The sequence below is a fragment of the Phascolarctos cinereus genome, unplaced genomic scaffold, assembly GCF_003287225.1.
Source record: "Phascolarctos cinereus isolate Bilbo 61053 unplaced genomic scaffold, phaCin_HiC Scaffold_4;HRSCAF=312, whole genome shotgun sequence".
NCBI lineage: Eukaryota > Metazoa > Chordata > Mammalia > Diprotodontia > Phascolarctidae > Phascolarctos > Phascolarctos cinereus.
In genome coordinates, this window is record NW_027555847.1 from 673,226,342 (window position 1) to 673,249,089 (window position 22,748).

At 43.3% G+C, this 22,748-nt stretch overlaps 1 protein-coding gene across 5 annotated transcripts in view; it reads left to right on the forward strand.

The window, feature by feature from the left end:
• Nucleotides 1-22,748, forward strand: part of STK11 (serine/threonine kinase 11) — a 189,654-nt gene that overhangs the window by 130,413 nt on the left and 36,493 nt on the right. For 2 of the 5 annotated variants that reach the window (XM_021009111.2, XM_021009110.2), the window contains one exon: nucleotides 3,788-3,981. The exons of 1 other annotated variant lie outside the window; for it this stretch is intronic. In XM_021009111.2, coding sequence (XP_020864770.1) covers nucleotides 3,788-3,981 — 194 coding nt within the window. Of the gene's footprint in view, nucleotides 1-3,787; nucleotides 3,982-4,885; nucleotides 4,918-7,240; nucleotides 11,185-22,748 lie in introns of those variants that run through there. 2 more of the 5 variants (XM_021009112.2, XM_021009114.2) reach the window with 2 other exon arrangements.

The following is a 22,748-nucleotide window of genomic DNA, read 5'->3' on the forward strand; positions in this document are numbered from 1 at the left end:
CCCCTCTCCCTCTCCCTCCCTCGCCCCTCTCTCTTTCTGTCTCTCTGTTCTCTCTCTCTCTTTCTGTTCTCTCTTTCTCTCTCTCTGTCTCCCTCTCTCCCCTTCTCCATTCCCCTCTTTCCTTCTCAGTACACTCCAGAGGGTCCCCCGTCCCTTGCCATGTTCTTACACCTTACACTCTCCCGTGCCTCCATATTCCCCAGTGACTGCGTCCTTGCTGTTCCTTGAATAAAACACTATCTCCTGTCTCCAGGCATTTTCACTGACTGTCCCCTAAACCTGGACTTCCCTCCCTCCTATATCCAACTCCCTGGTTTCCTTCAAATACCAGCTAAAATTTCACTTTCTACATGAAACTTTTCCTAATCCCTCTTGATTCTATTGCCTTCCCTCTGTTGATTATCTCCAATTTATCTTGGACATAGTTATTTAAGCTTATTGTCTCCTCCTTGAGAAGAGAGACTGTCTTTTATATTCATAGTACTTACCACTGTGCCTGGCACATAGCAGATGCTTAATAAATGTTTATTGACTAACTGACCACCCATTCAAAATGCTTATTAAGGTAGAAGATGGGCTAGATGAACTCTGAAGTCCCTTACAGCTCTGAAATTCTCGCTTTTGACTTTCTACTTCTTTTCATAGTTTCATATTGCAACTCTTAACCATATCACTCTGTACAGTATCTTTTTATTCCCTGAGAAGTAACAGTTCTGGACAGTCAGGTAAAACAGATGTTGCCATGTTATTCTCATTTTCTAGATTAAGGGAACAGAACAATTTGCCCAAGTTTACACAGCAATGCAGAACCTTGTAATGGAAACCTTCCCTCCTCTGATTCATAGTTCAGTGTTTTCTGAGCATTTTAGACAATTCTAGGACTCTTAAAGTTAGATGCTCTGTGCTGGAGGTTGTACTTTGAGTCAGTTGTTCACCAGTAGTTAAGCCTAGAGGAACAGGTGGAGCAAACATTGGATATTGTAAAGAGATACTACTCTTTGACCTCTGGGAATGACTGACATAGTTGAAGACTGTCAGATTCTTGATTGGATGAAAACCCATATTGTTCATATCCTCGGCTGGTCAGATGGGAAATTAGAATTACATAACATATGATGTATTAAATAGTAATGGAACTCCAGGGAGATCAGGGAGAAGGAAGAACAAAGAGTAAAATGGCTACCACTATCCAGTCAAGTGTGACTGTGCAAAGAGAAAAAAACATTCCACTTAATGGACAGTCAAGCATCACTCCACTTAGAGGCTCCATTAAAATTCAGAAAATGACAACAGCTTTCATTTCTGTTGTGCTTCTCTCACGGTGATCTCATGAGGTAGGTAGCAGTACATGTATTATTAGGCATATCTTACATATGAAATGTCTCAGCCTTAGAGGGTTAGTGACTTAAATGCTGGAGCTAGGATTGAAATCTTAGGTCTCCTGACCCTGTCTCTTTTCACTTTCTACAGTGTCCATCTTAAAGTGATACAGAGACATGCTGACTCAGTGGGGCCTCATTCTGTCCTCATTTGTCAGTCAATCAGTAATAATTTATTAAATACCTACTATATTAAGAGCTAGGGATACAAAAAGAGGCAAAAGATAGTCCCTGTCCTCAAGGAGCTCCCAATCAAATGGGGAAGATCACAAGCAAACAAATTTGTATGAACAAGCTATATACAGGATAAATAAGCAATAATTAACAAAGGAAAAGACTAGAATTAAGAAAGATTGCAAAAGACTTCATGTAAAAAGTGGGATTTTAGTTGGCACTCAAAGCAAGCCAGGAAAGCCAAGGAGCAGAGAGAGGAGGGAGGGTATTCCAGCTATGGAGACAGCCAGAGAAAATCCCTGGGGCCCAGAGATGGAGTGTCTTATACATTGAAAAGCCAGGAGGCCTGTGTCACTGGATCAAAGGTAGGAAGGGACTAAGTTGTGAAGGGATTTGAAATGCTAAATAGAGAAATTTGATCTTGGAGATAAGAGCCATTGGAGTTTATTGAGTAGGAGACTGACAAGGTCAGACCTGCACTTGGGGGGAGGGGGAGGAGAGAACCACTTTGGTGAGTGAATGGACTAGAGTAGGGACAGACTTAAGGCAGGCCAACCCATCAGCAGGCTGTTACAATATCCCAGGCCTCAAGTGATGAGGGGCCTGCACCAGGGTGGTTTCAGCATCAGAAGAGAGAAGGGAGCATATTGGAGAAGTGTTTAAAAGAAATGTGCTGGCCTTGGTAACAGTTTGGATGTGGGGCGTGGAAGTCCAGAAGTCCTCAATCCTGAGAGAGAATGGCATTGCCTTCTACAGTAATAGAGAAGAGGAGCTGGGGGAAAAGAAGGGTTAAGGGGAAAATAATGAGTTCCATTTTGAGCATGTTGAGTTTGAGATATCTGCAAGGCAGATTCAGGATTGGAGATCAGCAGAGTTTTGGGGCAGGCTAGGTAGATTTGAGAATGGTCAGCATAGAGATGGTAATTAAATCATCCTTTCCACTGGTGGCCTAGTTCTACCTCTCACATCTCAATGTTATAAGTGTCCACTGGAGTGGTCAGAGGAGGTGCTTTACAAAAGAACACAAATATATACTAAAATATAGAAAATATTCCTCATAATTTTGGGAGTAGAGAGAGACCTGTGATTTCATTGGTATAGGCACTGGCTCTGCATCTTAAACCTTTGGAGAGTTGCTTTGGCATTCACTGTAATAATAGCTCACATTTCTAGAAGGCTTTAAGGTTTACAAAGGGCTTTTGACACAACAACTCTATGAAATAGATAGTGCCAGTATTAGATCTGCTTTACTGATGAAGCTACTCAGTTTCCAAGAGCCTTGCCCATGGTCACACGGCTGGGAAGTATTGGTGCTGGGGCTCTGTCCCAGGTCTGATGTTGGCTTATCTCCCCTTCTGCCTCATTCTGGGGTTGCCTCTTTCTTAACTGCTTAATAGTGAGGGCTTTCTGTCTTACCAAGCCCAGCTGCTCCAGCATTGGGGGCTTGAAGGAAAGGCCCTCCTTCACTGACCCCTTTCCTTCTGTTGATCTGTTCCTAAGGAATCATTGAGTTTAACTTCACCAAGTTCCATTTTGCTTCAGTGGGGGGCTCACTACAAATTAGGGTATCTTAAGAGTAACTAATGTGAACTCATATAGGAACCTCAGTATGGGATCCTACATTTGTAGCTGGGAGGATTGGTAGAGATCTTGTCAACATCCCCCACGTAGATCCTCCATCCCAAGCTCCCTGCCACTCATTTGAGGATGGACCTGGGGCCCACAAGGTTCATTAACTTTTATAGGGTCTCACAGCTAAGCTCTTCTGATTTAGAACTTTAAAAAGTGAAGCTAACAGAAACCTGATTCTTTCCCTGTTTGCTCAGTATTATCCTAGGTGTGCTACAGTGGTCTCTCCCCTTATCTGACCCTTCACCACCACCAGTAGTGTGGGCACCTGATTCCCAGACCCCAGGGAGTCAGGTCTATAAAATGTGCTTGATTTACTTGTTCTGATTTTCAGGCAGGGCTTAGAGAACTTTGGCTTTTCAGTGTTCACACATCAAGCTGCTGAGGGAGAGAGGAGGACAGGAACTCCTTCTTTCCTCTGCCTGAAAGCCTTCAATTCGAAAAGCAATCATGGTAGGAGACAGGACAGTTTAAAACCGCTCCTTTTTCAAAGCATACAGAGACTGTCTCCACCAGCAACTCTAGAAAAGATGTCAAGCATGAAGTGGGGGTAATGGCCACCCCACCGATTTTACCAGAATTGATCATTTCTTGGGCTCTTGCAGCTGGTTTCGTAAGAAACACCCCCAGGCAGAGGCCTTGGTCCCCATTCCTCCCAGCCCGGAAACCAAGGACAGGTGGCGAAGTATGACAGTGGTGCCTTATCTGGAGGATCTGCATGGCTACAATGAAGAAGAGGACGATGACCTCTTTGACATTGAGGATGACATCATCTACACTCAGGATTTCACAGTACCAGGTAAGCTGGGGATTGGGAAGAAGGCTCAAAAATCATTCCAAGGAAAGCATTGGTAAGGATTTCAGACTGGAAACTGTGCTGTAGCAGAAAAAGTGCTTGATTTGGAATCAGACAACTGACTGGATTCCAGTCCTCACTGCTACATCCCAGCTGTGTGACCTTGGTTGAGATGCTTAACCTCTCTCTGTGCTTCAGTTTTTTATTCTATAAAATTGGGATAACGATATCTGTACTACCTTCCTGGCAAGGCTCTTGTGAGGCACAGATGAGACAGTGGATATAAAGTACTTTGTAAGCACAAGATAAGTATCCCCAGCTGTTCGTTGTTAGTGATAATCATATTTAAGGGCCATTCCTCTTAGCTGGTATAGTGCGTAGCCATCCCCATGCTTTTGCAGTCACCCAGGATAAGGCAGCTTTGGTGAACGACTCTTCTGGTTAGTAACTGGCAGATTGTATAGTCTTTAGGCCCTCAGTCACATGGACTTTGCTGTTTAAGGCACAGGGAACCTGCTGGCCCCCCTTGGTTCCCATAACAGCCAATGAAGTCAGAGAAGACCTTTGTCCAAGAGGAGTTTGCCAGGCACTGCTGACTCCTAAGGGACCCAGTTGTATGATACACTTTAGTCCTCAGCCAGTTTTGCCGGCTCAACTCAAGGGCAGGATGCCAAGTTTGTCTTCATTATTCGGGGAGCACCCCTACACACATACATTTATGAGGAACTGGTAGTTATCTTTTGAGTTGTCTTGGTAATTTTCTGTTTGGCTTTTTAGTCGACCCCTGCTTTAATTTCTGTAGAATTTCTTTTCTCTGACATTTTCTCATCACTTTTCACCAAAACATACACACGTGCATGCATGCAAGCAACTCTTCTCGTTTCCCCGTTTGAATCCTCTCTGATAGGTAAGGAAGAATCATAGGATCGTGGGGGAAAATGGAAATAAATTAATATTTCAGAAGACTGCTAACTTATCAGCTGCCTTACCCCAGAACTGATCATTCATGGATCACCAAGCTTATTCCAGAACTGCTTCCTACCCAACCAGTTACCTGCCTTCCCTCAGTGATGAACAGTGAAGAAGAATTTGCAGCTGCAGAGAAACTGTCCCAAGAGTTTCTTTTTGGAATTACCAGGTTCAGATGTTGTTTTTAGACAAATAGAGGCCACAGTGTGAATTTCTGGACACTTGCCACCCAGGAAGCCCCTGTGACCCAAGGGAAGGGAGAGGGGAGGGGTCATTCACATGGTCACATTTCCTGGTTAATGGGGATATATCTGTTGGGACCCACTTTCAGTACTTGGAAGGGTAATAGACACATGACCAGGCTCAGAGCCCTGCGGATACCTTCTTGGTTAGTGTTGGGGGGTGACATTGTGTTCTGGAAAGAGTCCTGGGATTTGAGAAGACCTAGAATCAGTGACCCTGGACAAGGCCCTTTGCCTTTCTGAGAATCAGTTGAGTCAGGTGTAAAAGAGGCATAAAGTCATAGAGTTAAGAGTTAGACAGTTGCTTAGAGACCATCCAGCCTTTTTATTTTGTCAATGAGGAAACTGAGGCCCAGGGAGGGTAAGTGACTGGCCCTGAGGTCATGGCTAGGATTCAAACTCTGGTCCTCTGACTCCTTCCACTCCCCTTTTCACAGAGTGATTATGCACAAAATGCTTTATAAACCTTAAAAAGCAATGGATAACGTTTACTATCACTTCAGGGATCTGTAATTGTTGTCTGCAAGGTCCTCCTGCCACTGTAGACCATACCACTCCTGAAGCTAATAACCTTCTAGAGTTGCTGGTGTCAGAGAATTCAGCACCTTTGGACCAGTGTGTGGTGATGAGCCTCTCTGACTTTTCATGGCAATCCCATGGCCCCTCCCTGGGCTAGACTCACAGTCTTACCTTTTTCCTGCCAGAGCTTGTGCTTCACTGACTTGGCCTAGAAGTACCTAGGGCCACTTCATAGACATTAGTAATTATCAATAATATTTCAGGGATCTCTGTTTATCACAGATAATCCATGGATTGTAACCCAGTGCAACTTAGGGATGGGTTTTTGAGAGCTGTAGTCAAATATTACCCTGCAGCCAACCTGCTGATGTGCTTCTGTCTTTAGGGTGTTCCTTGGAAGGCATCTATCAGATTAATAGTGGTCGTAATAACAGTGCCCTGAATTTCCTAGAGGCTTAACTAAAGTCCTCCTCTGTTGTTTCACAGCAATATGGAGGTGAACCTGGATTCTAGAAGAACACATAAGCTTTATCAGGTTCTGCCCATTTTGAACCTGGTGACAGGCTGTGCTGGTCATTTGAGGAGCAGCCTGGATGGGCTTGGGAGGCTGATCACAAGGTTGGCCCACAGGCAATGGTTGGTTATAGGGATTCATGGAATCAGCTTACTTGAGGCACGGAAGTATCAGGCTCTGCCTCAACAGGGAGAGTCCCAACCCTGATGAAATATATTATGGGTTTTTTGAAGTATTTGCAGAAGATTTCCATTAGACTACAGTCCTGCTCTGTAGCAACTCATTTCTTTTCTCTCCAGTTGCCCTCTGGATAACTAGCAGAGTAAAATCTGACGTGCTTAGGTAAGAACCTGGGGCTGGTGTGGATCATTGATAGGGATGCTGACATAATTTTAACTTGAAGGCTAGAATTCTGCCTCTCTCAGAAGCACAGTGGTTTTCATGGTTTCCAAAGAGTGCTCTGTTATTAATGAAGGCAGTGCATCAGGTTTAAGCTGGTAGCTGGGAAAATGTGCATAGCATTAATTTTTTTTAATAGAGGAAAGATAGAGAAATCCTTCGTGATAGATAAAAGTTTTTAAGGGAGCATAACCATTTGAAGTTTGGCTAAGATGAATACAAACTGATTCCTAAATTAAGGTAGCTCATTGTAATTGGTAGAGAGACTCAGCACTGAGAAATAAGTTTAAACTTTCCCAAGGGGTCATTCAAATCCATTTAATGCCCTTCCCTGGATAAAAGCTGAATTATTCAAGCTACCTGTCTTCCTGATTCTGCAGGAGTATATCCTCCCTGAAATAGGAGAAAGGAGTACTTTTAACAGGTGGACTGGAGCCAAGCCTATATGATCCTGGGAACTCAGTGTAGGAGTACAAAGATGTGAAAAGATCATTGAGTGTCATCTTTACCCCCTGATCACCAGAGGCCACGGGTGCTCAGAGCCCATCATGCCACTGTCTGGGAAAACCATTTCCTTTCTAACCAACTTGTCCTTTTTGCTTCCCTGTGCATTTCCTAGGTGACGAGGAGACCTCTGAGACAGGGCTTAGAGAGGAGAGAGCAGAACAGAAGAGTGAACACTCAGAATTTTCTGGAGAGGAAGTTCAGCCACCACACCACAGTCTAATGAGAGGAGGCAGAGGCTTAGAATAGTTGCACAAGCTACCATGGAAGCCCAGTAGAGCGGGGGAGCAGCTTGTGTCGTGTGGTCGGCCCGGGGTTCGAGTGTCACCAAAGAGCAGACCGTCTAAGGGTGGGCAAGGGTCTTCTCTTCTTTTGACCCCCACCTGCCCACCAACATAAGGGTTTCTTTGCATAGTGACACCGCTTTTTCTTTTCAAATTTTGTTGAGTATTTTGCTTTTGTTTTTGTTTTAAGTAGACCAGTCACTAGAGTAAGTGTGCTGGCCAGGTTGTTTGACAGGATGCCAGGAACTTTCTCAAACAGCACTTCAAGCAATAAGTTGAAAGACATATAGTTGTTTGTTTTTGTTTTGTTTTGTTTTGTTTACTATTCCTAGCCCCTCTTTAAGATATATTCATGGTTGCTACAGTCTGAGGAAAGTGTTATTTTTATTGACAGTCAATGTTTCAGGTATTTGAGGAATGGACTGTAATACCAGGGAGGAAGGCAAATGAGGGCTTCATTTTGGGGTGCTTAGATTATGTTCTTTTTACAAGAAAGAAATTGCTTTTTTGAGGTGCCCCTTGCCTGAGTGGCACCACTCCAGTCAGAGCCAGATGTTCCAAAACTGGCTAATTCCTCACAATGCTGGCATCCACCCTGCCCACCTTACCATGGGCCCCTATAATATGGGCTGTCTACTATGTCCTTATACTTTCCAGGCCCCAGTAAAGCCTTCTTCTACTCCAGTGTTAAGAATTAATGTGGTTTTTTTTTTTCTGTAATGGTGTTTCTTCAATTCAATATTATAAAATGGTATAGACCACTCTGTGTGTGGAGATGAATGATTGGCACATCCACCCTTAAGGCCCCAGAAATCACACTCATAAGCTAGACAGGTACCACCTTGCCTCCTGGGAGTCTGAATTACAACTAAGCCCTTCCGAAACAAACAAAAATGGGGACAACATCCACAGCCCCAATGACTGTTGTTGGGATTTCTTCTCTCTTTAATAGTCTTTTAGGTTGATGGCCCGTCTCTCTCCATTTCTGCAAAGGTTGTGACCCCAGACCTTGGACTGCTGCTGTTGCCTCATTTATGGGCCTAGTTCTAGACAGAGGCTTTTGCTTTAGCTCACCTGGGACAGAGTTGACACTTTCCACAAAAGATTTTAGAGTTTGGATCCTGGTTGTGTTTCTCACTGGCTCTGCCGTCTTGGGTCCCTTCCTTGTTCAGGGCCTCTATTTCCTATGGTGTTTTCCTTCTCATTCTTCATGCTATAATTTAGTAGCGAACTGAAGGAAAACAGATAAAATACAGCTTGAAGGTACAGAAGTCTTAAGATAATCAGTTCTGCCGTAACATGTTTCAAAAATGTGAATTTCTTCCAATATCATTGATTTATTAAGAAACATTTTGAGCATAACATGAATTTCAAGTTTGTTTCTGCATGATTTCTTCCATAAGAAACAGTGAAAATACAGAAAATGGCACCATTTCACAATAACTCTCAAGCTGTAGTCCTTCCCCAGCTTTGTCAAGGTATAAAGTACCGTCTTGCATGTTTCTTGGTGTGGTCGGAGCTGTGCACAGAGAGAGCTGGCCCACAACACCCTTACCCCTTTCCACCGTGGAGGCACAACATAGCCCTAGGCTGCAGACTGGGCCACTGTTTGTTGGAGTATTTATGTATTTCTGGCCCATTTGACATGTATAAAATTGTGCTACTGCATTTTTATTAGGTTCCCATCTTTTTTTTTTTTAATGTCACTGATGAAGCTTTTGAGCATTTTGCCCTTAATCCCATTTCTCCCATAAATTCTGTGGTTTTATTGCTTGGCTTTACCTAGTGCAGTATTAGAGCAGAACTGATCGTATATCTGTGAGCTAGCAGCAGACAGCCAACATCACTTCTTGGTCTAACTTGCCCCTGCCCCCTTTCCATCCAAATACCATCTAGTTTTAGCATTTCTCTATACATAGTGTCATGCTTCCCTGGGTTATAGAATTTCAAAGGTCAAAGGGTCTTAAGAGATTGCCTAGTCCAGCTGATACTTAGACAAGAGTCCCCTCAGTAGCGTCCCTGACTTAAAGACAAGGTCACCCCCTACAGTAACTCCTGATTTATGCTGTATGCTGTCACATAGAGAAGCAGGAGGACTGTATCCACGGACTGGAGGAGGATGTGACCCTTTTTCAGAAAGTTGACATCCTAGGAAAGGTGATACCAATGGCACAAAGAATCTGCTCAGGCTTTTTTCTTTCCCTGGCCTCCCAGAAGAGGAAGTTTCCTTCTTAAGTGATTTTTTTCTTCCCTCTCAGTTTTTGAAAAACAAGACTGAAGGACAAGGGAATTGACTGAAAGAGCAAAACAGAAATTCCACAGGAAGGAGTGACAGACATATAGGAAATGGAAGGAATGTTTGGAAACCATAAGTATCATTTTCATGCTGCCTCTTCCCTCTCTTACCACAGGGATAAGAAGAGAAAGAAATTGAGGCAATTTTTAGCTTTCATGGCCTCCTGCAAACCTGATAAAACCAAGAGAACACTGTGTTATAAGGGAAAGATTTGGGGTCAGAACTTGGGTTCAAATCCCAGGTCCACTGCTTATTACCCATGAGACCTTGAACAAGTCCCTTTTATCTCTCTGGACCTCATTTCCATAATACACAAAATTAAGCAATTAGATATTTCAGCTCTAAATCCTATGATCTCTTGAAATTAGAGTAAAAATCCATCTTCTCTGTACCTACTCTTTCCCCTGCTGATTCCTTCCTGAGCTTTAGGGGGTGGGTGGGGTGGGGAGAGAAACAACTAAATTCTTTAGTCTGTATGTCAGTCTTTTCTTTGCCCACCAGTTTCTGCTTCTATGACCAAAATCTCTCAGAGATGAATGAAGGGGATAAACCAATTGAGGCGTCAAGTTTGTAAGCCTACAAGCATTTATTAAGCACTTACTATGTGCCTGACTGACACTGTGCTAAGTGCTGGGGACACAAAAGCAAAAACACAGTTACTGCCTTCAAGGAGCTCACATTCTGATGGAGGAGACAATCCCTGGCTCCACATGGATAAGTCACTTTTCCTCCCTGGCCTTAATATGAGGTACCAAGATGGTCTCAACGACCCCTTTCTAGATCTAATTCCTATGATCCCATGAAGTCATGCTGTTTCCCCTAGCAGTTGTGTTTGCTTGGTTCTACAAGTTTCCGGTGGTTGCCAGACTAGTCATTTAGTGAGCCCTCGTCAGCCTCCTGTCTGTACGTCATCATCCCTCCTCTTCCCACACAACTTCTCCCCTCATGTCGGGTCCCCCTGCCCGAAAGTCCTCAAAATGCCAATCTTGCTCAATAACGAGGTTAATATGGAAACTATCTGCTTAATTTGAGCCTTCTACTTTGGCTTCAGGGTCTTATCCTCAGCTTTCTAGGGTTAGAAACTCAATTTTGTCTATTCATGTGGTTAAAAAAAAAACACCTCCAGTAAACTTATTCACCCTGAGCCAATTGGAGAGACTGATTTGTAAAGCATGATACCTCTTTGCTGACTCAGGAGATGATGAACCTGGCTAAAGAGTCTCCCCAGGGATGATGTTTATGAGCCACTCCTAGGCAGATGTCAGCTTGGGCAACCAAATAGCAGATCCAAGAGTGGTTCAATTACAAAATGAGAGCAGAGAGTTAGAGTCCACATCAGAGATTTGGAATAGAATTGGAGTAGCCTCTAGCCTAGCATGATCCCTAAATCTGGTGTCAGGGAACTGCTACTTACAATCTATGGGAACTTGAGCAAATTGTTTCTATTTTCCTCATTTATAAAGAAGGCTTTTGACTCGATCACTAAGGCTGTCTTCTAGTTTTCAGTGTTATGATCGCTTACATCCGTCCACAGCATATTGTAGGACGAGTTCTTTGGAGGAAGATTTCCTTTAATTAGATCGCTTACCTTACCCTGGAATAGAGGCTTTTGGCTTCCATTAAATACTTTTCTTTTCTGAGTTTTATACCTTTCCCTTGATTTCTGCTGGCCATTCTGGAGTCCATGTTGCTCTTTGGGGTTTGGAACCCTCTGTCCACTGACCCCATTAGACACTCTTAACCAGATGCCATCTGAAATGGCCACCACAGGCTTTCTGAGTTAGGTTGGTGGCAATGATGATATGCCCTTTGATTCAAAAACTCCAAGTCCCCCTTGCTCCCTAGCTGTGGTACATACCAGAGCACATTGGCTACCAGTTAGAAGGGCAGAAAGTGAGAAACAGGGTGGGGGGAGGAAGCCCTTGATACTATCATACTCATAAAAGGAGGCAGTATGCTACTGAGTCACAACTGGAAGTCAGGAAACCTCAGTTTTAATTAGGCAATATCCAATTAAAGCAACACTAAGGTTTTACTTCACACCTAGAAAATTGGCAAAGATGACAAAAAACGGAAATAGTCAATGTTGGAGGATTGTAGGAAGACAGACACTGATACACAGTTGGCGGAGTTAGGAAATTGGTCCAACAATTTTGAGTCATGAAAAATGTCACCCTTTCCCAGTTATACCTTTCTCCCAATTTCTGATAGCCATTCTATAATGCCATGTCACTTTGGGATTTGGAGCTTATTATCCTCTGACTGTAAGTTCTAACCCTTTGACTCAGAGATGCCCAGAGATGAGAAGATGTTAAAGAAAGAAGTCTTAATTATAACAAAATAATACCACAAAACTGTGAAAAGAGTAGATGCTCTTCTTTGAATGAATTCTGGTATTTTAATGTAGTAGAATTTTGTTGCACCATAAGAAATCAGTCAACTTGTATTTATTCAGCACCTACTATGTGCCAGAGATTGTGGTAAGTTCTAGGACTACAAAAAATGGCAAAAAACAATGTCTGTTCTCAAGGAGCCCAGAGTCCAACAGAACTGATGAATATTAAGAGTAAGAGAAACATGGGATGACGCTTATAAACTAATATGGAGTGAAGATAGAACCAGGAAAATAATATATACGATGACTCCAACAGTATAAATGGAAAAATCACTAAAAGCTGAAAACTATATTTGATAACCACTTTTGGCCCTGGAGAAGACAAGAAAATACACCTACCTTTACCTGAAGAGGTAGGAAGGGGACTACAAAGCATAATGTTGCAAATGCCAGCATGATGTGTCAGTTTTAACAGTCTCTGTCTTTTTAAGGGAAAGGGTCTATGGATGGGTTTCAGTACAGAGAAAGTCCAGGAATGAATATGATGTAAAAATAAAAAAATTAAGAAAACTTAATTAAAAAATAATAGTTTAGTAGTGGAAAGAACACTGAATTTGAAGCTCAAGGACCTGAATTCAGATCTGTGCTGTTTATCTCTTATGTGACTTTGCTCAAATCACTGACTGTCATGGCCTCACTCTCCTTATCTGTAAAATGAGAGGATTGGCCTGAATCGTCTAAGGCTCTGTCCTGTTATAGGTCCCATGACTTAGAACTATGGTCCGTTAACCAGCTCCTTCTCCCCCCCCCTTCTCATACAGAAACCCCACATTTGTTCCTGTGCTCAAGGAGCTTATCTTCTAAGCTCTGTCTCATTCTCCCCCTGTTTGAAATGGGGTAAATAACTAATGCTTGCCTTGTAAGGATTAGATGGAATGCATGTGAAGGAGCTTTGTAGATTTTGTACCAAGAGAACCTGAAATATAAAGTGGTTGGGGAGAAACACAAATGACAATACCTTCTTTTTACTTGGCTTACGGAAGTCCTCAGCTTTCTATTTATATATTATGTCTGTGACAGGTTTTTTATCCCATCCTGGTTTCCCCCTGCTTCCCCCCAGAATTCTTGGGAAATACTTACGAAATGTAGAATAATTATATCAGCTTAAGTGAAATAGAATTAGGAATGTAAATTCACTTCCTAGCAACATCTAATGCATCCTACAGCCCAGTAGACATCATTCGTAGAATATTATTACTCCTGTCTTCCCTGAATGCAGGTACTTGAGAATTGATTATACTCGGAAGTTTGGCATAGAAACACAATCAGAGCGTTGGAAGGGATCTAAGAGATGCTCGAATCCAACTCCTAGCTGACACTGTCCAACCTCTGCATGAGCCTTCCGTTCTGGTAGTGACACTCCCTTTAAGGCGTGGAGAATAAGAGCCAGCGTGGCACATAGGATGCCAGAGTTGGAGTTAGTAAGATGTAAATATAAATCTTATCTGAGATATTTAATAGCTATGTGACCCTAACCTCTCTGGTCTCATTTTCCTCATCTTTACTGTAAGATGAGGGGGGTGGACTATGTGGCCTCTGCTAGCCCAGCCCTGAATCTGATTTTTCTGATCTTAAGGCACCTGATCCTATTTTTAGGCAGCTCTTAATTAAGCCACTTTCTGCCTCCTTGTACCTGGTGCTCTTCCTTCTTTCTCTGTGAACAGGCAGAGCAAGCCCTAAGGAAGACATCTAGGATGGTACAAGTGCTCCGATTTTTCTAAGGCCTATCTGAAGGAGCTCGGAATATTTAACATGGAGGAGAGGGAAGATGCGATGATAGCTATCTTCAGGTATTTGAGGAGCTGTCATGATAAAAAAGGGATTAGACATATTTTGATAGCACCTAGAAGGCAGAACAAGGGGGGAAAAAAAGTTTCAGGGAGGTAGATTTAGGATCAGTGAAAGGAAGGAGCACCTAATCATTAACAGCTGTCCTGTTCAGCAAGCATTAAATACTTACTTACAGGAATGCACCATGCTAGGCTCTGGAGATACAAAGAAAAAGTATAAAAAATAGTCCCTGTCCTCAAGGAGCTTACATTCTCTTGGGGAGCTTATATGTACATAAGCAAATGCAAAATTTTAAAGTAATTTTAACAACTAGAGGCTTCAGGAAAACCTTGATACAGGAAGTAGCACCTGACATGCTAAGAAGGGAGATCCAGGATTCTAAAAGGAAGAAATTAAGAGGAAGTGCATTCTAGTTTTGGGGGGAGACCTGACCCAAAGTTGTGGAAGCCAGCTTGATGGAAATGGAGTATGCATGAAAGGGAGTGGTATAAAATAACATTGGAAAGAGTAGGCGCTATATATGCCCAAAGCAGCTAGGTGACACAATGGATAGAGCACTGGCCCTAGAGTCTTGAGTTCAAATATGACCTCATACATTTGCTAGCTGTGGGAGTTGCTTACCTCAGTTTTCTCATCTGTAAAATGAGCTGAAGAAGGAAATAGAAAACCATTCCAGTATCTCTGCCAAGAAGACCCCAAATGGGGTCACAACTGAAAAGCGAATGAACATCAGCAAAATACACCAGCAGGGGTTTGTAGGCAGTATGGAAGCAACCAATAGGGAGAGATTGGAGATTAGCTATAGTGGGGATAACAGAGGAGACAGTCTGCTGGAGAAGAAGTGCATTTGTGACGGAGTATCTGGGTGAAATGAGGGGAAAAGGAGGAGCTTTCAGTGGAATGACCTTGGGGTTTTTTTGTTTTTCTGGAAAATATGGGATGAGGTTCTTACCTGAGAAGGTTGAGGAAGGGAGAGCCATGGAAAGTTTGAGGATGGATGAAAAGGTTTGGAAGAGCCACTCGGGAGAGTTTACTACTCCTCGCTTCCCTGAATACAGGTACTTGAGAATTGATTATACTCGGAGGTTTGGTATAGAAACACAATCAAAAAGATGGAAAGGATCTAAGAGATGTTCAGATCCAGCTGCTGGCTGACACTAGCTGATACTCTCCAACCTCTGCATGAACCAGCGACTGTGGTAATGACACAGTGAAAGAGCCACTGTGGAGCACGGGTTAATTAGGAAGGTGTCAAAGGATTACCTTGCTGCAGTGAGGGCCCAGTTGCAGTTATACAACATAAATTTGTCGTAGACCCAGCCAAAACAGTTGTGTGATTTTTCTCCAGTTTCCTTCAGTAGCATGTGTGTAGGAATAAAAACAGCAGGTGGTGAGAGTGAGCCAAGGCTGGAGCCTTGGCCGAGCAAGATGATTAGACGATACAGTGAAGGGGATAACGGACTAAAGAAGACAGTGTTGTGAGCCTCGTTCACCAGTGGATCAAGATGGGGAAAGGAGGAAAGTGACGCTAGTGCTGAGACGGTGGCCTGGGAGAGGACTTAGATGGAGGGACAGGAGATCATGGTGATGATGAAGAACAGGGTTTGGGGAGGGAGAGGCGGAGCAGCAGTAGATTGTGACCCCGATACAGGAATTCAGAGTTCATGACTATTGAAACTAGTACATTTGAGTCATGACAAATCAAGACGAGGACCATCTTCGTGTGCGGCTGAGTTGAGGTAGAGAAATAGGTCGTATGAAACGAGTAAATCGGGGAACTGTGAGGATAAAGTATTTGAGGGAGTGTCAGTACATATGTTGAAGTCCACTAGCGTGACAGATGACAGAGGCAGCTGGCTTTGCAGTGGACAAAGCCCTGGGCCTAGTCAGAAACTAAGTTCAAAACTGACCTCAGACACTTACTAGCTGTGTGACCTTGGACAAGTCATTTATCTGTTTCCTCAACTGTAAAACAGGACTAATAATAGCACCTACTTTGCAGAGTTGCGAGGATCAAATGAGGTAGCAGTCGTAAAAAGCACTTAGCGCAGTATCTGACACACAGGTACCATATAAGTGCTTATTCCCTTCTCAGATGAGGGCAGGAGTTGGGGAGGAGAGAAATTCTGTGAGCAGGGCATTGAACTCATTGAAGGAAGGAGAGGAGTGGCCCAGAGGTTTGGCGACAACAGCTATCAGAATTTCAGCGAGTTAGCCAATAAGCGTTTATTAGTGTCTGCTCTCTGCCAGGCAATGCACTGAGAAGTGCTGAGGATACAGAGCAAGGCTAAAGACATTCCCTGCCCTCAAGGAGCTCACACTATAATCGAAGGGAGGACCAGCAAACAAATAGGTATAAACAAGCTCTGTGCAAGAGAAACAGGAAACCGTTCATAGAGGGAAGGTACTAGAATTAAGAGGGATTGGGAAAGGCTTCCTGAGGATGGTGAGATTTTAGCTGGGATTTGAAGGACACCAGGGAAGACGGTAGGCAGAGATAAGGAGGGAGAACATTCCAGGCATGAGAAACAGCCAGAGCTCAGAGAAAAACAAAGCAGCCAATGACACTGAACCAGGTAAAGAGCGTGTGGTTGGTAGAAGGTGGAAGAAGATTTTTTTTTCGGGGGGAGGGTCGGCAGAGATTGTGGTAACAGGTTGTGAAGGGCTTTGAATGCCAAACTAAGGATTTTCTATTTGAGAAGTGATAGGGAACCACTGCAGTTCATCCTCCTCATAGAAGGAAGACATAGACCTGCACTTCATGAAGATTACTTCAGCAGCTAAATGGAGGATGGACTGCAGTGGGGAGAGACTTGAGGCAGGCAGGCTAGCCAGTGCACTTGTAATAGACCAGTTGTGAGGTGATGAGGGCCTACACCAGAGGGGTGGCAGAGTCAGAAGAGAGAAGGGGTCATATTGCAAAGGTGAAGTTGACAGGCCTTGGCAACAGGTTGACTGAGAGAGTGTGGAGCCAAGGATGACACCTAGGTGTGATGACATCTAGGTTGGGAGCCTGAGAAACTTTGAGGTTGGTGTTGCCCTGGACAGTAATAGGGAAGTTTGGGAGGGAGGGAGGGGGGCTTAGAGGGAAAGATGAGTTCATTTGGGGTAGGCTAAGTTTAAGTTGTCTCCAGGATGTCCAGTTAGACAGTTGGAGATGCAAGACTGGAGGTCAACAGAGAGGTTAGGGCAAGATAGGTAGATGTGAGAATCATCAGCATAGAGGTGGTCGTTAAATCCCTGGGAGCTGATAGCACCAGAGGGAGAAGAGAAGAGGGCCCAGAATAGAGTCCTGTGAGGGTGACCTGGATGAGGATCCAACAAAGAAACCTGAGTCAGGGTCACATAGGAAGAGAACAAGGACTCATCGGTGTCCCAAAAACCTAGACAGCTGAGGCTGTCAAGGACAAGAGGGTGACTGAGAGACAGGTGTCGGTGGACTGAACCTCAGAGGAGAGTTCACTGAATGAAGGTGTTTTGGGGGAAGAGCCTGGGGAGTTAAAATGGGGCACAAGGAGCATTCCAACTCCCCTGCCCTCTATTAGAGTTAGGAAGAGTACATGAAAATGCAGCCTGGGAGGGAGTCTGTGTCATCAGTGAGATTCAGAAAATGGGAGAAGTGGGAAAGGAGAAAATCGAAGATGAAAGGAGAGTTGTTGCTTCTGGAGCCAGCATTCCAGAGAACACAGTGGAACAGGTGGGTGGGTTTATTGTGGACCATGGAGAGGAGCAAGTTGGGGGGTGGGGGTGGGATTTGTATGATGGGAGATGGGTTGGGAAGGCCCAGAATCACTAGGATGGGGAGGGCATGACCAGGTTTGTTAATCCTTGAGGAAAGAATTTAGATTGATTTCTCAGTGTCCATATGGATTTGTACTCAGGGTGGACAGTCCTCTGGGCCCTAGACAGTTCTAGTCTGGGGAGCAGTACTTGCTTCTGTAGGAATGGTGTTATTTACTCCCCATCCCCCTAAATCAGGAAACCCCAACTCTGATAGGATGGATCTTCCGGTAGGAAACTCCAGACCAGGCAGGAGATTCACTGCCCTCTCCCCTCACTACAAAGGCAGGAAACAGCCCAGTGGACTGGCATCTTCTCCCGTTACCGTAAAGGCAGGAGATGCAGGTCAGGATGGAATGGGGTTCTCTTCCCTCACCACAGAAGCACTTCTCTCCCTATGTTGCTCTCATCTTTTCCAGTTTTCATCAGCTGCCTTACCCACTGCCCAAGCACCCTTTCAAAGAGTTTGTTAGTCATTTTTGTTCTGTGACTTCCGGTGGGAAAGTCATTCTCCTTTGCAGAGAAAACAGAACTAAACTAAGAATTGAGCAGTTTTCCCCCTCTCTCTTGTCAGTTACCATTATCCCATCCACCCCAAGCAAAGCTCCTATCCTTTCTTTGCACCTCCTTTCCTCCCGATTTAAGGTTTAAGAAAGTTCTTTTTGTTGTGATTACCTTTCCTGGCCTTGCTTAGCCCATTTTGAGCTTCAGCATTCCTGACACTACTTTTACACTCTTCTGTTCCTCTTTTGTTACTTCAACTTGCTTCCATATTCCATACATTTTTTTAATCTGTTAGGTGTTGAGAGTTCCCTTTATGTTCACATTGATCTCTTCAGACTAATCCCATCTTTCACCATCACTGGAATTGTTTTCCTTTGTATCTTCATTCAGAATTTCTTCCTTGAACATCTCTCATCCTCGATCTGACTTCCCCAGAAATAGTTTGCCACGTGAGATCCTACCTACCCTTTCCTCTGAACCCACTGAAATATTTTTCCCCAAAAAATTCCTAGGGCACATTTCAGACTGTTCAAATTTCCTCTCCTTCTCTATCATAAACTCTAGGATGGAGTGATCACATTCTTCCCAAGGTTCCCATCATTTAGAATGAGATCCAATGTTGAATACTCTGGTGGTTCATCATTAGCTGCTCTGCTTTTGGTGGAGAGAAAATTCTAGCAGATGTGTGTGGGTAATTGAAGTCCCCCATTGTTAACATGGGGGCAGCTAGGTGGCACAATGGATAGAGCCCTGGGCCTGAAGTCAGGAAGACCTGAGTTCAGATCTAGCCTCAGACACTTATTAACTGTGTCAAGTCTCTTCACCCTGTTTGCCTCAGTTTCCTCATCTGTAAAATGAGCTGGAGAAGGAAATGGAAAACCACTCCAGTATCTTTACTAAGAAAACCCCAAATGTAGTCGTGAAGAGTCAGACACGACTGAAAATGACTAAAACAGCAACCTTGCTAACATATCTCATGCCTCAGGGCCACAGTTCTGTGATCCTATAATCCTGACTCCCCTACTTATTCTGTGACTTTGGGCAAATCCCTTCACACCTCTGAACTCAATTTATTCATCTATAAAATGAGGGATTTGGATCAGATGGCCTGGAAGGTCTCTTCCAATTCTAATAGATCTATGGTATACCCAGCAAATACTCATCCAGGCTTGAAAACCTCCAGTGAAAGGGAACCCACTGCTTCCTGATGTGTCCCTTTTCACTTTGGGATAATTCTAAGAGTTGGGAAGTTTTACTTTATATCAATTTTTGCCTGTCACCCCTACTTCTTTTATCTCAGGTCCAACAAAACAAGCCCAGTCCCTCACCTCCTTAAATGCAGGTTGGTGGCTTTTCCCATCACTCATTCCTCCAGCCAGTATTCACAAGGGCACCATCTTGAAGTCCTTCACTTTCCTGGTTGCCTTCCTTTGGTTGGGAAGTGTTCCTCAACTTATCAGTGGTCCCCAGAACTGAATATATTATTCCAAATGGGATCTGACCAAAACAGAATGCTTTTTCCAGTCCTATGTACTTTTTTCCTAATACAGCCTAAGATTGCATTAGCTTTCTTGGCTTGCATATCATACTGCTGGATCGTTGAACTTGCAAATCCACTAAAACCCCCAGTTCTTTCTCAGACTGCTGCTGTGTCATCATGCCTCGCCCATCTTGAGCTTAATTGAGAAGCTGATTTTTTTTCCCCAAAGGAGACTTTCTGTTTATTCCCATTACATGTTGTCTTTTTAGATAAAGCCTAACATTCTAGTCTGTTAAGATTATTTTTCATCATCTTTGTCATTGTTGTCATCATTTTTATCTTCATCTCCTTCCCTTTCTTCTCTTAATTCAATACTATATCCCTCTCCCACTGGAGGAACCATGGCTTAGAGCAAAGACTGAAAATGAAAATGGGAAAGTGGCTTATTAAAGCAAATGAACATATCAACCAGCGTTCTCCCACTTCTGCAAAGAGAGGAGGCATGTTTTCTCCTCTGTTCTTCAAGTTCAGGCTCACCCATTATAATTAGACAGTTGTATTCCATTGTGGGGTTACGGGAGTTGCTTTTTCTATATGCATTGTTGGCATCGTGTTTATTGTTTTCCTGGTTTTGCTTACTTCACTTTGTATCACTTCATATAAGTTTTCCATGCTTATTGGTATTCTTCGTATTCATCTTTTCTTAGGGTGAAGTAGTCCATTATAGTCATGTACCACGTTGGTTTGTGAGCTGTTGTCCAATCAATGGTCATCCACTTTATTTCTGGTTCTTTGCTACTAGAAAAAAATGCTGCTCTAAAATGTTAGTGTAAAGGGGACATTACCATCTTAAACAAGGAAGGAAAATATATTGCTATATATGTTATATATCTAGTATTTGGATTTCTAGATCAAAGAGTATAGACATTTTGATTACTCTTAATTCCAAATTGCTAGAGTGGTTAGACCTCTTAAGACTTTTGAATCTTTTGAATCTGGACATTGCTGTTCAATATGTTGACTATCCCAATCATTTTGTTTCATCTGCAAATTTAATTAATTTAAATTATGCATTAATCCAAGTCATTGATAAAAACGTAAACCACCAGTGGACTCAGCACAAATCCCTAGTTGGGACACTCTACTCAAGACCTTCCCAAGTAGACATCTAAGAGTTGATGATAACTCTTTGGTTCTGGCCATTCAGCTGGTTCCTTGTTGAGCCCTAATCTTTCTATCCTTTCTGCGAGAATACCTTAAGATACTTTCTCTGTAAACACATCTCCCTTTTCTTCTTGACTGAAATATTTTTCCCCCCTTACTTGGATTTCACTCTTGAGAACTTCTATCCCTCCTTGCCTACTTTGCCCTATACAATTTTTAGCTAGAGCATCCAGTTAAAATTGTAAAAGACAGAAGGGGGTCAAGGCTGTTGAAAGATAAAGGTGCCGTTTTTTCAAAAAAGGAAGAGTGGACGCCTAAGATACAAATGTCACACTGCCTGTTTTTCCTCCTTTCTGTAATGTAATGAATCTTACGATGGTGTAGTTGTTTCCTCCCAAAGTTCCTAGTCATTTTTCTTTCACTGATTGAGATTGACCTGGCTTCAGATACGGCAAGCCACTTAACCTCTGATCCTGTTTCCTCCATGATACCTGTAGTACTTAGCTTGCTTGGGTTGTTTGTGAATCAGATGAGATCCTGTTGAGCTTCTCCTATGTGCCTAGACACAGTGCTCCGTCCTGAGGATACAGTGATAAAAACAAAATAGAAATCGTGCCACAGCTCCCAGTGGCAGAATTGTTGGATTCTACTGTCACCACTCCATCCTAGCTCCAGGTCAGGCTTCTCTCCTGTGGCTGAAATGCCTCCTCGTCTTCTGCCCGTGTGGTCATCGAGGGGATTCTTGCCCCAATGGAACTTGGACTCACTGGTCTTTGAGGCCTCTTTCAGCACTGAGAGTCTGTGGTTCCTTCCCCATGACATCCTTCAGATATTTGAAGAAAGCGCTTATGTGCTCCCTGAGTGTTACGGTCTCCATTCTAAACATCCTCAGCACTTTCATCTGTGATCCTCATATGCCACGGCTTCAAGTCTCCCTCCTTGGATTCCATTTCCTGCTGCTAACCACAGTTTATCAATCTCCTTCCTAAAATGTTGGGCCCCAGATTGAACATACTGGTAACAACAGAGGAGGTCTCACCACGGGGTAGAAAAGCACCAGCACCATCCACTCTGAGTGGCAACACAGATAGAATCCTGGCCCTAGAGTCAGTTTAGATCTAACTCCAAATCTGGCCTCAAACATTTACTAGCTGTATGAGCCTGGTCATTTGACCTTCACTTGACCTCTGTCTCAGCTATCTCATCTGTAACAAAGAGAGATAGGAATTGGCGCTCACCTCCCAGGAATGTTCAGTGAGGATGAAATGAGATATTTTTAAAGCTCTTTGCAAACCTTAACTCACTACATAAACGATATTTATAGTGTTTCGTTTCTATTTTTGGATTAATTTAATTTATAGCATTTAAATAGCTATTCTATTATTGTTAGCCATTATACAGCAAAATTATTAGCTATTATTGAGCTTTCTGCCTCTGTGAATTTTTGTTGCTCAGTCATGTTTGATTCTTCCTGACCCCATTTGAGGTTTTCTTGGCAGAGATACTTTTGAGTAGTTTGTTATCTCCTTCTCCAGCTCATTTTACAAATGAGGAAAATGAGGCAGAGAGGTTAGGTGACTTGCCTGGCATCACATGTCTAGTAAGTGTCTAAGGTCAGATTTGAACTCAGATCCCTGTGACTCCAGTACTCTGACCACTGTGCTACAGGGATTTCATGACCTAACAGATAGAGGAACAGCCTCAGCTCCAAGTCTTGCCTCTAACACATAATGGTTAGACAATCCTGGACGAAGTGATTTAACCTCTCCGTGCCCTTGGCACATCTCTCACAGTATAAATTGCAAGCCGATTGCCAGTCTGTGTTTCCTCTGCAGGAGTTTCCTGATTCGATGAAATCTCAGGTCCATCCAAGCAAAATGAGTAAATAAATATACCGAATTAATTTTTTTACCTCCTTGTCCGTCCACA